Below are 16,940 nucleotides of genomic sequence, written 5' to 3' on the forward strand. Positions count from 1 at the left end.
CGGTGATAAGTTTTTCTTTAGGATTGGTGGTGTTCTTCTATTAAACCTAAGCTTTTAGTAAAGGCTTGTTCCATGAAGTAGTAATGATAGAGTTGCTTTGGGTGTTGAAAGGAGGTAGGAAGGTGGTGGCCAAAGGTGAGGGGATAGAATGAGGAAAAAGGTCAGCATTTGCAGAAAGCAAGATGGTAAGTAGGACTGAGAAACCAGCAACAGCAGGAAGTTGGAGTGATATGAACCAAGAGAACATGGTTCCTAGACTCCTTAAAAATATCAGGGAGATGATTGGATTTCTCAGCATATGTTAGATGGTAGCTCCAGTCATTTTATTTGAGTATTGATGAAAAGGGTGACCCCTGAATAGCCGGTAAACTTGGGGACATTTGGATTATAGACCTGGGACACGTACATGCACAAAATGTACAAAATGATCTGGCATTGGTTGACATTGTATACTCCCGTGCCAACTAAGTTTGTGGTTGCATATTAACATCCAACAAGGAGCTTTAAAAAATTGCTTTGCTCTGTCCATCGCCAGATAGTCTACTTCAAATGCTCAGGGTTGTGAAGCCCAGGCACTGATATTTTTAAAAAGATCCTTAGTTGATTCCTAATGTGCAGGTAGGGTTGAGAGTAATAGATCAAATGGCTCTTTTAGGATAGGTAGTATCCAAATAATTTTTGCTCACTTCTACTCCAATTTTAATTATAGAGATAAAAAGTGATCTGCAGGGGGTATTATCAGCAACAATAATTCTTAAAATGGGTTTATATCAATAAAACATGGAATTTTATATCTCAAACTGCACCATATTTAATTGTACAGTTACTAAGAAATATCTGTTTGGTGCAGGACGACATGGATGTCATTCAACCTGGATTCTAGTTATGACTCAAACCAACATACTGTATTTGAAGTTTAATCTCCTTATCTGTGAAATACGGCTCCTAATAACATCTGTCCAATCTACCTCATGAGTTAGGAATGAAACAATACCGTAATAGGTGTAAAAATTTTTGATAAACGTAGAAAGTTTTACAGAAGTATAGTGTATTGTTATTTTTCTTTTCCTTTGTAGTCCCATTTAGCCGCACACTTGAAGGATTACGCGTCAATTTCGGATCAGTGGGAGGCGGAACGCGCGGGGGCGGAACCCGCGGGGGTGGAACCAGGAGACGGTACGGTCATTTTATGTAAGGGACTTGTGCGTCCACGAGTTCGTATTCGTGTGTGTCCTGGAGCCAGTCCCCAGACGATACCGAGAGCTGACGCTGTAAGTATATATGTGCATATATACACAGAAATGTATATAAATATATGTATACCGGTGTACACGGGTACCTATATGTCTATCCGGTGTCTATACGGGCCTTTGGAAGCAAGACTCTGCCAAGGCAGCGGTAGGCCATGCAGAAAGAAACCGCTAAAGCACGGTTGTCCCAGGGCAGCCGCGACCGCAACCTCACCTTTGTGCTGACAAGGCTTCTGGATGTGATCTTAATCGAATAAGCTTCGGGCCTGCTTCTTTTTCTGCCTTTGGATGCCTTGTGTGGAAGTTATCTCTAGGTATGCAGTATAACTGGGGAGGGTACTGTGGGCACTGGGGTGCCCTAGAGAGCTGGGCCACTTGCCCAGCTCTCGGATGAAAGCATTTCACATGGATGTGGAAAAGAGTTTTAAGAGGAGCCGCAGACAGGACTGCACTCTCAGAAATGGGTGGCCCTTCTCAGTAACTCTTTCCAGTTCTCCTATTCCCCTTTACCACCTTCTCCTCCATGGTGAAGCACTCAGGGCTGAAAGGTGCTTCCTTCCTGGTTTAGGGCAGAGAATCTCTTCCCAGGTCTTGGGCTCTTCCCAGCGGGGAAGGAGTGCCAGCTCTTATAAAGGCTTTACCGTGTGGTGTCAGGAGGCGCTGGCCCAGGACCGGCAAGGCAGCTCTGTTGTGGGTCAAAGAAGAAGCCCTAGTAGGGATGGTCTAATGGGAGGAAAGGATGTTGGTGGGTGTATGGTTAAATCATAGTAGGGGATTTCAGTGAAAACCCAAAAATTACGTGGTGGTTCCCCTTCTTTCACAACAGCCTAGAATGCTCTTTTACGTGAGCTGTCCTCAGGGAGGATTAAGAAATCTGGAAACAAGAACATGGTTTTACTGCCCCAATTTTTTGCTTTCTTGGGCTCTTCTTTCTTCCCCTATCTCATGGTTTTTCAAGGTTGAATCTGGATATGGAAACGGTACTCTGGGTCCTGTTCTGCTCAGGGTGGGATTTGTCTGAAGTATTTAAGGTCCCCTTAAATCAGGGGCTATCTCGGGGCCTGAGATAGTACAGTACTTCTGTCCTCCATCTCCTTCCCCCAGCCCCAGTGAAAGTGAGGGTACCAGTGCTGGCTGTAGGTATGATTTGCCTTTGGTCCCCATGGGAAGTCTGTGGGCCTGGAGGTGTAGGTGTGGGGCCTTAGGGCATTTCCATGGCAGTGTCATTCTGGTCTTTAGGTTCTTCTTCCGTAGTTTTCAGAACAGTCCTTGGGTTGCTGGGAGCCGGGGGTCTGTATTTGGGTCTGAATCCTGCTGCCAGTTAGTCCTGTGACCTCAGGTAATTTACTGCATCTCATTTTCCTCCCGTTACCTGTTGCATGGGAACACTTTGTCAATTATAAATTAGTGTAAAGAGCTATAATTCTGGTACTTACATGGTGGCTAGCTTGATTTTTGTTAAGCATGTATGTATAGGGAGGGAGGAGAACGTCATCATTGAGTTTAGGGTCAGAAAGAAAGATCCTGTAAACTTAAAAGTGTGGTTGCTGAGGGGCATAGAGGAAAGGAAAGCACAGTAGGTGCATTTCAGAGTGTGGTCAGTTGCATAGACCAGAGAGAAAAAGTTGGGGTGGGGGAGCAGAAGGAGAAAAAGCTGGCTGGGCCTTCTGTTAAAAGCTATGAGAGATGACTTTTTTGGTGCAAAGAGATAACAAAATCTCTCCACAGTGCCTCATACTCAACCATTAGACATTTATTCCTTTGGATTAAACACTGTCTTTTTGGTTACCATTCTCATTTAAAATATAGATGTTTCTAGGGGTAACATGTTAATCTATATATACCTTTTTCTGTTCATTTCCCAACCTAACAGGGACAGCCTGGGTAAAAGTGATGGTACAGGATTAACTGTGAAGGATAAGTTAAATCAGTCTATGGATGAAGAGGAAAACTTTAGAGACTTCTTTTCACTTCACCATTTTGCTTAGAACTCAGCTTCACGTGGAGTTTGCTGAGAGGACAGGGAATGAGTGTGTCGAGGCTTCTGCCTGATACTGGAATTGAGTCGGGGTGATACTTTAACCAGAGAGTGGAGAGAACAAATCCCTGGTGTCTAGATACTGAATAACACTTCTCTTCCCTCACTGTATGCTGTTGAGTATGTTGGCCAAGCTCAGTGGAAACACTGCATACCCAGGCAGAAGCACCTCATGCCTTCTGCAGAGAAACTGCTTTTCCCTTCACAGCCTGTGTTGCCTCAAGACAAGCTCTGATCTCAGGGGGAAATGTGTGCTAATGGCAATTAATAACCCGTCACAGTTCACAAAAGCCTTTCAAATCCATTATGGCATTTTGTTCTCACACATTCCTCTCAGGGAGGTAGACGAGATTCTGGATCTAATTAGAATATGAGAAAATGAGAACTCTTGAGTTGCTGGGAAAATCATGAAGTTGCCTTGAAGCCACATTGCTGGCCCCTAGCAATTGAATCAGTGTTGACGATGATAATGGTAGGTGCCTCTTCTGTTAGAATATCAATTTATTTTTGTTTCTTAGCTCCTCTCTGATGAAAATGATACCTACAAGGGCAAATTTGAGGCACCACATGTGAAATGCTGAGACCCCTTGATGAGAAAGGAGACATGGAAAGCCAAGGATGCTTGTGCAGTTACTCTGATGCAGCAGTTTTCTGGTGCCATCTAGTGCTTCACGGTAGGAAGGGCAGAGGAATGGCTCAGTCATAAAAGGACACCGGTTGCAGCAAAGTGAGTCTTTAAGGTGACAGAGTCGAGTTTTTCTTAAACTGGGTATGTGAGTCATTGTATTGATTTTCAGAGGTTTGAGAGAATTGTTTTCTTTAAAAGTTGTCTTCTCCCACAGATACTTTAGGATTGGGAGGAAAGACCTGATGAACAAATTCATAGCATGTTATATTATTCATTTTACCCATGGGTAGTTGCATATTAAGAGGGCTACAGAGAAAGAACAATAATTAACCCTAAAGAAGGGATCCCTTTAATTGACTCTGAGTCCTTTGAGGGTAGGGACTAAGTTGGTTATCTTCATACCACTAGCCTAGCAAACACTGGCCACATAGTAGGTACCAGTGAATACGCATTCTGTCTCTCATTGATGGTATGATTTCACCCCAGTGGCATCTGGATGAGGAAGATGTACACCCTGCTGGCCAGTGGTCTTCTCAGATAGTGAGTGAGTTATGGGATTCTTCGTTTATTTTCACAGAGGCAGGTAGCCTGAGAATGGGAGGCATGTATCTTTGAGACAAATACCAACCTGGTCCTTTTCTAGAAGCAGGGCTGAATATTTTAAAGGATAGTTAAGGAATATGAAAATATAAGAGCATTTAAGGCATAAAACAGAGAGAATGTTAAAAATCCACTTATAGGCCCCATCCTTAAAACTGGAATTAGGAGTAGAGTCAGGGACCCTAGCTGAACGATAGAACAGGCATGGGCCTTAATTTTAGAATGGTTTCCCCTGAGGCAGAGCTTTCTGAGACACAACTCTTGCCTTTAAGGGTGAGCTTCAGAAAAGATACTTGGAAATAAATATGGTTGACCCTTGAACACTGGTTTGAACTGCGCAGGTCCACTTTTACTCAGAGTTTTTCTATCGTAAATACTATAATACTGCAGGGCCCGAGGTTGGTTTAATCTGTGGATGTGGAACCATGGATGCGGAGGAACTTAGTATACAGAGGGCCAAATATAAGTTATACTCACGTTTTCTGCTGTGTGGAGGGTCGGTGCCTCTAACCTTGCATGTTCAGGGAGGGTCAACTGTAGTTTGCTCTTTAGACATTTTAATTCTTGCTCTTGGTGACCCTATGCATAGGGCATCACTAAACATCCCTAGCCCTAGGTTTCACCTGGCTACTTATTGTTGAGCTATGGTGAGGGCATGTAGCCATGTCTGCTAATGTTCAATCTAACATCCACATGGAAAGGTACATGCTTTGAGCCTTTCTTTTAGGAACTGGGAGTCAATCTAAGGAGGCAGAGTCTACAGGCCTAAAATAAGTGTCATGATACTTACCCTTCATTTCTATTTCATTTTTACATTTGCTTTTAGCAACAGCTGTGTGCATGAAAATGTGTGTGGGTCAAACATGGGACTAAGTAAAGGAAACTGGTTAGTTCTTTTGAAAAGCAAAGAATCTTTTTGCAAAGTAAATAATCACACAGTTCAACTTGATAATCTATGTGTTGGCCAAGATATGTTCATTAAGGGTCTCTCTTGTTAAATACATGTTCCATGTTTAAGCGATTACAGAAATTCATTTAGTCCTTGAACAAGAAATGGATTGGCTTGTAGATATTTATTGAGGCAAAAATGCATATGTCCCTTTATTACAAAAATTATAAATCACGAATAGGTTTTCAGATCAACCCTCCAAAAGCTATTAAACCCATGAGGTAGGTTAAATAATGCAATTTGTAACTGAAGCAAGTGAAAAGAATACAGCTAGGATAGTCAAAACTATGAAGGAGATGCCAGATTCAGTAGAAATACATTTTTAGTTATCAAGATGTTTCAGTAAACGTAGTGTTAGAGAAACATGAGGAAGAAAAATATCTTTGTATCGAGATGTTGGTGGCACTGATTCTTGTGTCTAAGTTGGTCTAAAAATGGGTGGCCTTCTTGTGTTTGTTCAAAGTTGGCCATTTCTCCCCTCAGAATTGAAGCAGAGTAAGAAGAGGAGAGATTTTTTTTCTGGACTTAGCGCATAAGATCTAGAAAATAAAGATGGAAGAAGAGAATTGAAAAAAAAAATGTGTGGGTGTGAAAAAGAGATATCTTGAAGTTAGCAAGTGGCCTATAAGTAGAGAAATTAAGAAAATCAACTCACGAGAGTTTGTACAACCTCCTGATTCCCAAAGGAATTGAATCTATGTCTGCTAGTTTACATGTTGGCTGACAGTTATGAACGTTAAAAGGAAAATAGTATTTTGCATGTTTAATGACTTTTGAAGATCATTTGCAAAGTTTTTTTTTTTTTTTTTTTTTTCCACATAGCAACATGATACAGTGGTTTGGGAAAGAAACTTCAATTCAGGAATTTTCTTTAAAATCAAAGTCTAACCCCCCCTCCCTAATCCCCGTTAGCATTGATGTTTTGATTCCTATATCAGTAAAGAGCCTAGCTTGGGCTTTTCAGGGTGACATCCCATCCAAAATCCCATGGCAAGCAAGCTTTTCACAAGTATCCTGCTGTCTTTCTGTCTCTCTATGTGTCAGACAGGCAGGCAGCTGTGAGTCATCAAATACACATTGGGGTCATTTGGGAGATAGTCTTCATGAAAATAAAAAATGGGTTTGAGTGTTTATTGATTTTTTTCTCCTCAGTGTGGAATGAGAAAGCACCGTCAAGTAAAGCAGTGGGTCCTTAAAGTGTGGTTCAGGACTAGCACCGTCTAAGCGATGCACTTGGGAACTTGTCAGAAATGCAGTTCTCAGGCTTGATCCCAGACCTACTGAATCAGAAACTATGCCTGTAGGACTCGTTATAATATGTTCCCCAGGTGATTGTGATCCACACTCAAGTTTAAGAACTTCTGAGTAAGTTCTGTGTGGATGAGGTGGGGAGAACTAAGGGGAAGTAGGTTAGGGAGTGAAACCGGTTCAGGCCAGCTCCTTCCAAAATACAGTCATTGTTGTATGGCTGAAAGAAGTTTGAAAGGAACATTAAAGGTGGTCTCCTGCAGGGTTAGGAAATAAACCAAACACAGCTCAAGGGAGAGTGGAAAGGGATGTGGGGAGTACTACTGATTTTCTCTTGGGGTTGAAGCTGAAAGGTTAAGCAGGTTTACAATCCCTTATCCAAATTTCTAACTCACAAAGCTCTGAAAACCAAGAGTTTTAAAGTAAGTTTGGTACCAAAATTCATTGGTGGCAAAACCTGTCTGGAATTCATGAGATTATTTATGATCATTATATTTATCCCACTTAGAGTGAATATTTGTGTTTTGTTTTGATAATATTTGATAAAATATTAATACATTTGATTATGGGGTAAGGCCCCATATTCTACTGGAGGTCTTAGTAATTCATTATATTTGCTTTCTAAATTCTGAAAAATTCTCAATTCTGAAGCATATCTGCCTCAAAGATTTCAGAAAAGGGATTGTGGATCTGGATAGGTTTAAGAGCCTCTGGTCATTTCTCAGAGCCAGCCAACTGAACCAACTCCTTTTTCTCCCTTCCTCCTGTCTCCTCTAATGACCCAACTGTCTAAAGTAAAGGGGTCCTCCACGCCAAGGACGGAAAGATCCAAGCCAAGCCCCAAGGATAGATCTACTGGGGAGGCGGTGGGTCTAAGAGCCACTGTTGGAGCCAAGAGACCCACCCTTTCTGTCCGGTGCTACCCAGACTGGAAATCCCTTGAGAGTGGGCCCATAGCTTGCACATCTTTGAGCCCCAGCACCTTGCACAGAGCGTGCTGTACTAAATGAGTGGGAGAGGCCTTGTGATGAAGAGGTATAATCCAGGAAGATGGAAGCAGCTCCCGTTGCTAGAGCTGAGGCCGTTCTGCTTTGCCCTCATCTTCCTAGGCCACGCAGCTGTCAGAGCAAAGACTAACTGGTAGTAAATGCAGAGGTTATTCCCTCCCCCACCCCTGTGCCCCCCTTTTTAAAAATTAGCTAAACTCCATATTTTATTCATAGTTTGTTAATTTCTGCATAATGTCCTTTTTCTGTTCCTGGATCTCATCTAGGCTACCACGTTTACATTACATTTAGTCATCATGTTTCCTTAGGTTCCTCTTCCTGTGACAGCAGAGAGGGGAAGTGCCATTCTCATCACATCCGTATCAGGGATTATCGTTCCTTTTGACGGGGCTCTCCTAGGCTGTGGTTGTTGATTGCTTACTGACGCCTCATTCTCTTTATGTTGGGATCTCAGGTAACTCTCCAGGGTTATGCTCACTTCCACAGAATTTAGAGTTGAGTTCTAGCTGGCTCAGCTGTGCTGACCTAACCAAGTATTTCCAGTGGAAAAACCCAACTGAAAAAAGGAATTTCTTAATTCACGTTTTTACAAAACCCCAAATTTTGGTTTCAGGCATTCCAGGATTCAGGAACTCAAACACAGTCATTAAGAAACTGTCTCTCATATATTGGCTTTGTTCGCTTTGGGTTGGCTTCATTTTTAGGCTGGCTCTCTCCAAAATTTAGAAAAGAGGATTCCTAGAAATTCAGAATCTTTATATTATCCTTAGAGCTAGGATTTTCAGGAGAAAGAGCATGCTTTCATGAAAGTCCAGCAAAAGCACTTAGGGGAGGAAATTCTTGTCTCAGTTCAGGTGGATGCTTGTTTCAAAATCTGCAGCAGGCTCTGCACTGCTCTGATTGGCCGGGCTCAAGTCATGTGCCCATTTCCAGAGCTTGAGGGGTGGGGCCAGCCCCATCTAAACCACATGGGCTGCAAAGCAAAGAAGGGAAAGAAAGGTTGAATGAGTTTTCTCAGCTTGTTTGTTAAAATGGAAATAGTAATATGTACAGGAGATGTTCTGAGAGCAGAAAGAGAAAATTGGTATCCTAACTAACATTTATTTGATGCTTACCATGGTATGCCAGGTGCTTTTCTAAGCATTTTACATATACCAACTCATCTAATCTTCTGAGCCACCCTAGGAAGTAGAAATCATTATTACCTTAATTTTACAGACAAGGGAACGCAGGCACAGTCATACTACTGGCAAATGGTGGAGACAGGATTTATGCAGGCGCTCTGACCCAACATGTTCTTAACAATCTCATCATGCTGCCTACTGAGAAAACAATTGGCACAGGTAGTGCTGTGGTGCGTCGTGGAGACTTCCCTCCAGGACCGTGGTGTTAATTCGCTCATCTTTGTACTTGTTGGGAGTGTTGGTTGCTGTGGGATTGAAGTCCCTCACTTTCAGTTGCCCTCTGCAGAGGGGAGCAGCCTAGCCAGAGTTCACTTTGTCCTTAGGGACAGCCTGCATCCAGTGACTGGTTGATGCAAAATTTCAAACACCTGTCGGCCTGGCTGCTGTAGGGCCATCCCAGCTCTAGAGCTCCCTATAAGACTAGTCGATATGTCCTTCTGCCCAATGCTGCTTCCCAACACTGAATGCTTACAGTGCTGTCCCTGGAGCATTCCCCATAAACTCCTTTCTGCACACAAATCTCGGTCTCAGAGTATATAACCCAGGGAACCAACTGAAGACAGCTAGTTGTTATTCTTCATCTTTGTGTCTTCTGCAGAGTCTAGCATAATGAAATCTTTGTCTAAGATACTCCAAGATGAATGAATGAATGAAGATATGTAGATATTACTTTGGGGATATACTATTGACCCCATCCCCTCTCTGATATGAGGACCCAAAAGTACATGAAATAAAGTCTCTGCTTATAGGTCACCCATCTAATATAAAATTCCATCTTCCTCCCTGTACTCACTCTCAGTCTCTCTTACTCTGCTTTACTTTCTTATCATAACACTTATCACCAAAGCTTTCTCTATTTCTCTCTGCATCTGTCCATCTATTTGATGGATATATCAGATATATGTCAGAAAGATAGATATAGATATCTTTTATAGAAGATGTCTATAGATAAATATGTCTATAGATAGATATCTATAGTAAATATATATAGATAGTAGATATATTTAGATACCTCTGACTATATATTTCACACACACACACACACACACACGCTTCTCCTGCCCCCAACAGTATACAAGCTCCAAGAGAGAAAGGATTTCTGTTTTGTTCACTGGTTTATCCTCAGTGCCTATGTCAGTCTCATTAAATGACTGCTGATGTGTAAAAGATAAAACAGATTAAATAAAGAGAGGGGGCAAAAAAGGCAGCTAGCAGAAAGAATAAAGTGATGGCACAGAGAACAACCACAGCGACAGCCCTACTGAGCACATGTGCCATACCAGGGGGCTCAGACGACAGCTGTGCCCTGCACAGTGTACTGCTGCCCCTCCCTGGCAAGGGCTTGCACCCTGATCTTGACTCCTAGACCCCTTTCCAATAGGCAATCTTGAGTTTGCTAGTTACAAAGTATGAGATCCTTTCACAGTTAAATTTTTTATCTGAAAATGGCAATTCTGTGCTGCTTATCTGATAGGGACTAAATGTGATACCTTACATGAAGCGTTTAGGAGAGTCTTGCACAGAGTGTATGTTTAATACATACTACCTCTTACGGTTGTGATATTTGTGGCATACTAGGAGAAATGAGATCTGTCAGGAGGTTTATAGAAAGGATTTATGCTCTGGACTGGGGATTGGACAAGATGATGGCTCAGCCTCTTATTAATTCTAAGTCTGTGGCTCTGGGTGACAATCTGAGTGGAGGCTAATTTTCTTTTTCTAACCAGAGCAAAGCTCACTCTTTCTTTTGATCTTAGTAGGGCATATTTCCTTAGAAACATATATAGGTAGTTTTGCAACACAGCACAGGGCACTGGTTGAGTATGAACTGTGGAGCTAGATCACGCGGGTTCAATTTTTTGGCCCTACAACACGCTAGCTGTGATTTTGGACAGTTATGTAACCACCCTCTGTCTTAAATTCTTCATCTGTAAAATGGAGATAATATAAAAGGGGCTAGGTCTGCTGTGCTCAGTTTTTCTTAGATACCTGTTTGGGCAAGCATATGGCCTGGTCATGTCACAATTGTCATGTGACTGCCCATCTATTACTATAATGTCTCGGATAAGAAAGCAAGATGGTGCCAATGGGGTTGTAACTAAGTACACTTAGAACTGGATGGTAGAGCCAGCTCATGTGGCTAACTAGTGTTAGTTTTTGCAGCCACATAAAACAGTTGTTCAGAATTTCATAGTGATCGGTCTTCATGCAAACTGGCAGGATCTCTCGCTGGACAAGTAGAATACCATTGTCACCAGCCTGAGCCCATCTGCTATCAGAAACTGAGGAGACCTGAGAATTCTCCCTCCGCTAGGATCACCCCACCTTGATGTTCACTCTTAACATTTGCTGAAAATGTATTCTTTGAGCTTTGTAGTAAACTGGGTCTTTAAGATTTAAGTCTCAGGATACTCTATTCTGCCAGGCCTCCAATCCATTCATTTGTAGTTCCACCTTAGTGCTAGGCAGTTCTGGAGTAAACATTTCTTGTTTCTCTGACCCACCTTTTGCTCACCCTCCTGAAAGGAAGATAAATAACTAATTGGGGAGTGTAAATCTAGGGTCATGTACAACACAGTGGGTAGTTAATATGCCTCCAAAGTGAGAATCTGACTTTACTCTTTTTCTGCTTGTCTTATAATTCTGCAAGAAGGGCAGAAGGGATTAGCACTGCCTTTCCCCATGAGGTAAGCAGACCGAACAGGACCTGTTTCAGCAGATTCACTGTTGGGCCCAGCTTCTTCACCAGTACCTGACAGGATGTGTGAGGGTGATCTTGCATTTCAAGGAGAAGATTGCATTTCAGAAAGGAAGTCCAGTCTTGGCCTTAGAGATCTGCCTTTATTTTGTGTTTTTAAAGATTAAATATCAGCCATTAGTGAAGCTGATACTCTGATTGCCATTTGGTCTAGTGAGCTTTGTGAATATTCTGGTAGATTAGAGTTGTGAGGCGTGGGAGTGAGGTAGGAGGGGATGTTGATTTCCTAGCAGTGTGAGGTGCAAAATTTTTTTTCCGTTTTGGAAGACACAAGACAAACTCAGGATGGTGAAACTATTTGTTGAGAGGTGAGGCTAACTTTTTACGTGGATGTTTCTTTGAAGGACAAAAGAATTCTGCGTCTTCAAAATTCCAATTGGCCTTGTTACCTTGAGGCCAGTGATGTTGCTCTCACCTCTCCCACATATGTCTGGATAGGGATGTTAGCTCGGAATACACAGATATAAATGACAGGACTCTCTGGAGCCAAGAGGCTGTGACTCGATCCCAGCCCCCTTCTGTGCTTCAGGATCTGAAACTCTATGTGTCCGGACATGCGGAAGTGGGAAGCACACATTTCCCTTTCTGCAAGGTGTCTCTTTTCCCCTTGATATGTCTGTGGCATCTCGTGGAGCCAGAACTCTCTTCAAAGGCAAATTGCTGTAGAGCCATTAAGTTTGTGCTGTGTCTGCAGGCAACATTTGGGTAGTGAACGTATTTAAAAAAAAAAAAAAAGCAGCGATGTCTCCAAAGGGTGATATTCCAAGAGGTTAACAAAGATTTCTCATGCATCACAGAGCTGTGGAGCAGCAGTACACTGCTGCTTGCTTTTAGCGCCTGCCTGTCATGGCTCTCAAGGTCACACTGTCCTTGCCATCCCTCAGTGCGCATCAAAAAGGTACACAGGGCTTCCCTGGTGGTGCAGTGGTTGAGAGTCCGCCTGCCGATGCAGGGGGCATGGGTTCGTGCCCCGGTCCGGGAAGATCCCACATGCCGCGGAGCGGCTGGGCCCGTGAGCCATGGCCGCTGAGCCTGCACATCCGGAGCCTGTGCTCCGCACGGGAGAGGCCACAGCAGTGAGAGGCCCGCGTACCGCAACAAAACAAAACAAAAAAAGGTACACAGATAACAAAGACTGCAGCTGCTTGATTGACGCCTCCCGTACCCTGGACTTTTTGGCTAAACTGCAAGAGGCTGCTTTGATTTTTTCTGGTGCACAGACTAACCTCCATTCCCTGCTTACTAGGAGAAGGCAAGGATTTGTGGTAGATGATATCAAAACTGAATTGAGAGCATTATTACAGAAAATTAATTATTCTCTAAGCTCTCCTTCATTCCCTTTTCTCTGGACTAGCATGTTTTCTTCTGAAATCTTTCTGTAGAGCCATGTCAATGTTCATGCACAAATTTTCTCTTGGTATTCAACTCTCATCAAGCATTTGATACTTAACAGGGTTTATAGTATTTATAAGATTTTTTTTTTTTTTTTTTTTTTTTTGTGGTACGCGGGCCTCTAACTGCCGTGGCCTCTCCCGCTGCGGAGCACAAGCTCCGGACGCGCAGGCCCAGCGACCACGGCCCATGGGTGCAGCCGCTCCGCGGCACGTGGGATCCTCCCGGAACGGGGCACGAACCCGCGCCCCCTGCATCGGCAGGCGGACTCCCAACCACTGCGCCACCAGGGAAGCCGTATAAGATCTTTTAAATTAGTCTTTTCATTAAACATTTATTTTTAAAATAATTTTTATTATGAAAGGATTATATGATCACTATAGAAACCTTGGAACATAACTAAAATATGAGAAAGAAAATAAAAGCATCGAGAATCCCAACATCCATAGATACCTGTGAGAGGGAGTGAAAATTAGGATCTAAATAACTGGAGAGATATACCACGTTCATAAGAAAATTGGTCTCTCTCTTTGGTTTATTTTCTTCCTTTAGCATTTTGCTTAGAAAGTCATTCTAGGTCTTATCATAAATTCACATGTATTTCTGCTAGGTTTCCTGAGTATAGTTTTTACACTTAGCATTTTAATCCATCCAAAATATGTATTGTTGTACATTGTGAGGTAGTGATTTATCTTCCTCCTAAAATAGTTAACTTGCTATTTTTAGCACCATTTATTAAATAATACTTTCTCTTATCCTATGATTAGTAATGCCACCTTTACTATATACTAAATTCTTTTTAAATAGATATGTATGAGATTCCATTTTTAGAGTATTTGGTTCCACTGTCTATTCTTAACGTGTGTACAACATTACGTTATTGTAGTGTCATCATGTTTTATTATCTGGTAGTACAAGTTCACTTAATTACTGTGAGAATCACAAAGCTTGTGTTAGTAGCTGCTGAAGTTCTGGCTGACTCATGGGATTGAATGGTTTTGTGATGTCATCTCAAGATATTAATGTTAAATAGTTTACTTTTTTCAAAATGAACTCTTTTTCATCTGACTATAATGTGTCACAAGTTTGTTGTAAAAATTTGGGTGCTTTAGGCGAACACAAAGGAGAAAATAAAAATCACCCCAATTCTATCACCAGCAAGAGCCATTTAAAGTATTTGAATCACAGCTATTTGGCTATTAAAACAATCACATTTAGGTGACTCACTCCTGTTCATTTTTAAAAATATTTATTTATTTATTTATTTTGGGCTGCATTGGGTCTTCATTGCTGTGCACCGGCTTCCTCTAGTTGCGGCGAGCGGGGGCTACACTTCGTTGCGGTGCGCGGGGTTCTCATTGCGGTGGCTTTTCTTGTTGTGGAGCACGGGCTCTAGGCGCGTGGGCTTCGGTAGTTGTGGTGCACGGGCTCAGTTGTTCCGCAGCATGTGGGATCTTCCCGGACCACAGATTGAACCTGTGGGCCCTGCATTGGCAGGCAGATTTTTAACCACTGCGCCACCAGGGAGGCCCCACGCCTGTTCATTTTTAAACTTCATATTCTGTTCAAGCTCCCCTCCGTTATCATCCAGCCCCAATCTCGATCCCCCAACCTCAACCTTCTCCCACCAGTCTAGACTCTTCATTCTCACTCCCCTTCCTCTCCTTCCTGGCACTCATGCTAGGCTGGGAATCCTCTATTTAAGGACTTTTTTCCTGGTAGCACAGGCCTGCCCTTTGGCTTGGGAGTGGGTGGAACATACCCGTTCCTTTTTTTTTTTTTTTTTTTTAAATGGAGGAAGTAGTTTTTTTTTTTTAAAACCAAATATTGAATTCTCTCAAAAGGTGATCTCCAGCTCCCTTGCAGTCTTCCTATTATATGGACCAGTTTTTTTTTTCTTACATCTTTATTGGAGTATAATTGCTTTACAATGGTGTGTTAGTTTCTGCTGTATAACAAAGTGAATCAGCTATATGTATACATATATCCCCATTTCCCCTCCCTTGCATTCCATCCCACCCCTCTAGGTGGTCACAAAGCACCAAGCTGATCTCCCTGTGCTATGCAGCTGCTTCCCACTAGCTATTTTACATTTGGTAGTGTATATATGTTAATGCTACTCTCTCACCTCATCCCAGCTTATCCTTCCCCCTTCCCATGTCCTCAAATCCATTCTCTATGTCTACATCTTTATTCCTGTCCTGCCCCTAGGTTCATTAGAACCTTTTTTTTTTTTTTAGATTCCATGTATATGTATTACCATACAGTATTTGTTTTTCTCTTTCTGACTTACTTCACTCTGTATGACAGACTCTGGGTTCATCCACCTCACTACAAATAGTTCATTTTCATTTCTTTTTATGGCTGAGTAATATTCCATTGTATATATGTGCCACATCTTCTTTATCCATTCATCTGTCGATGGACACTTAGGTGGCTTCCATGTCCTGGCTATTGTAAATAGAGCTGCAGTGGACATTGTGGTACATGACTCTTTTTTTTTTTTTTTTTTGTGATACGCAGGCCTCTCACTGTTGTGGCCTCTCCCGTTGCGGAGCACAGGCTCCGGACGCGCAGGCTCAGCGGCCATGGCTCACGGGCCCAGCCGCTCTGCGGCATGTGGGATCTTCCTGGACCGGGGCACAAACCCGCGTCTCCTGCATCGGCAGGTGGACTCTCAACCACTGCGCCACAGGGAAGCCCTACATGACTCTTTTTGAATTATGGTTTTCTCAGGGTATATGCCCAGTAGTGGGATTGCTGGGTAATATGGTAGTTCTATTTTTAGTTTTTTAAGGAACCTTCATACTGTTCTCCATAGTGGCTATATCAATTTACATTCCCACCAAAAGTGCAAGAGGATTCCCTTTTCTCCACACCCTCTCCAGCATTTATTCTTTGTAGATCTTTTGATGATGGCCATTCTGACTGGTGTGAGGTCATACCTCACTGTAGTTTTGATTTGCATTTCTCTAATGGTTAGTGATGTTGAGCATGCTTTCATATGTTTGTTGGCAATCTGTATATCTTCTTTGGAGAAATGTCTACTTAGGTCTTCTGCCCATTTTTGGATTGGGTTGTTTGTTTTTTTGATATTGAGCTGCATGAGCTGCTTGTATATTTTGGTGATTAATCCTTTGTTAGTTGCTTCGTCTGCAAATATTTTCTCCCATTCTGAGGATTGTCTTTTCATCTTGTTTATGGTTTCCTTTGCTGTGCAAAGCTTTTAAGTTTCATTAGGTCCCATTTGTTTATTTTTGTTTTTATTTCCATTTCTCAAGGAGGTGGGTCAAAAAGGATCTTGCTGTGATTCATGTCAGAGAGTGTTCTGCCTATGTTTTCCTCTAAGAGTTTGATAGTGTCTGGCCTAACATTTAGGTCTTTAATCCATTTGAGTTTATTTTTGTATATAGTGTTAGGGCATGTTCTAATTTCATTCTTTTACATGTAGCTGTCTAGTTTTCCCAGCACAACTTATTGAAGAGCCTGTCTTTTCTACATTTTATATTCTTGCCTCCTTTATCAAAGATAAGGTGACCATATGTACATGGGTTTGTATCTGGGCTTTCTATCCTGTTCCATTGATCTATATTTCTGTATTTGTGTCTTGATTACTTTAGCTTTGTAGGATAGTCTGAAGTCAGGAAGCCTGATTCCTCCAGCTCCATTTTTCTTTCTCAAGATTGCTTTGGTTATTTGGGGTGTTTTGTGTTCCATAAAAATTGTGAAATTTTTTGTTCTAGTTTTGTGAAAAATGCCATTGGTAGTTTGATAGGGATTGCATTGAATCTGTAGATTGCTTTGGGTAGTATAGTCATTTTCACAATGTTGATTCTTCCAATCCAAGAACATGGTATATCTCTCCATCTATTTGTATCGTCTTTAA

The 16,940-nt window shown here is 42.1% G+C and overlaps 1 protein-coding gene across 2 annotated transcripts in view; it reads left to right on the top strand.

Annotated features, from left to right (window-relative positions):
• The window catches only part of RNF144B (ring finger protein 144B), a 104,935-nt gene extending 102,981 nt beyond the window's left edge, over nucleotides 1-1,954 (top strand). The window contains exon 9 of one of the 2 annotated variants that reach the window (XM_027128477.1): nucleotides 1,077-1,800. In XM_027128477.1, the coding sequence (XP_026984278.1) occupies nucleotides 1,077-1,475 (399 nt within the window). In that variant the 3' untranslated portion in view covers nucleotides 1,476-1,800. Of the gene's footprint in view, nucleotides 1-1,076 lie in introns of both variants that reach the window. The other variant, XM_027128478.1, reaches the window with a different exon arrangement.
• The last annotated feature ends 14,986 nt before the right edge of the window (nucleotides 1,955-16,940 follow it).

Source organism: Aethalodelphis obliquidens, unplaced genomic scaffold (assembly GCF_003676395.1).
Source record: "Aethalodelphis obliquidens isolate GAN/ISIS:26980383/991018 unplaced genomic scaffold, ASM367639v1 scaffold34, whole genome shotgun sequence".
Taxonomy (NCBI): domain Eukaryota; kingdom Metazoa; phylum Chordata; class Mammalia; order Artiodactyla; family Delphinidae; genus Aethalodelphis; species Aethalodelphis obliquidens.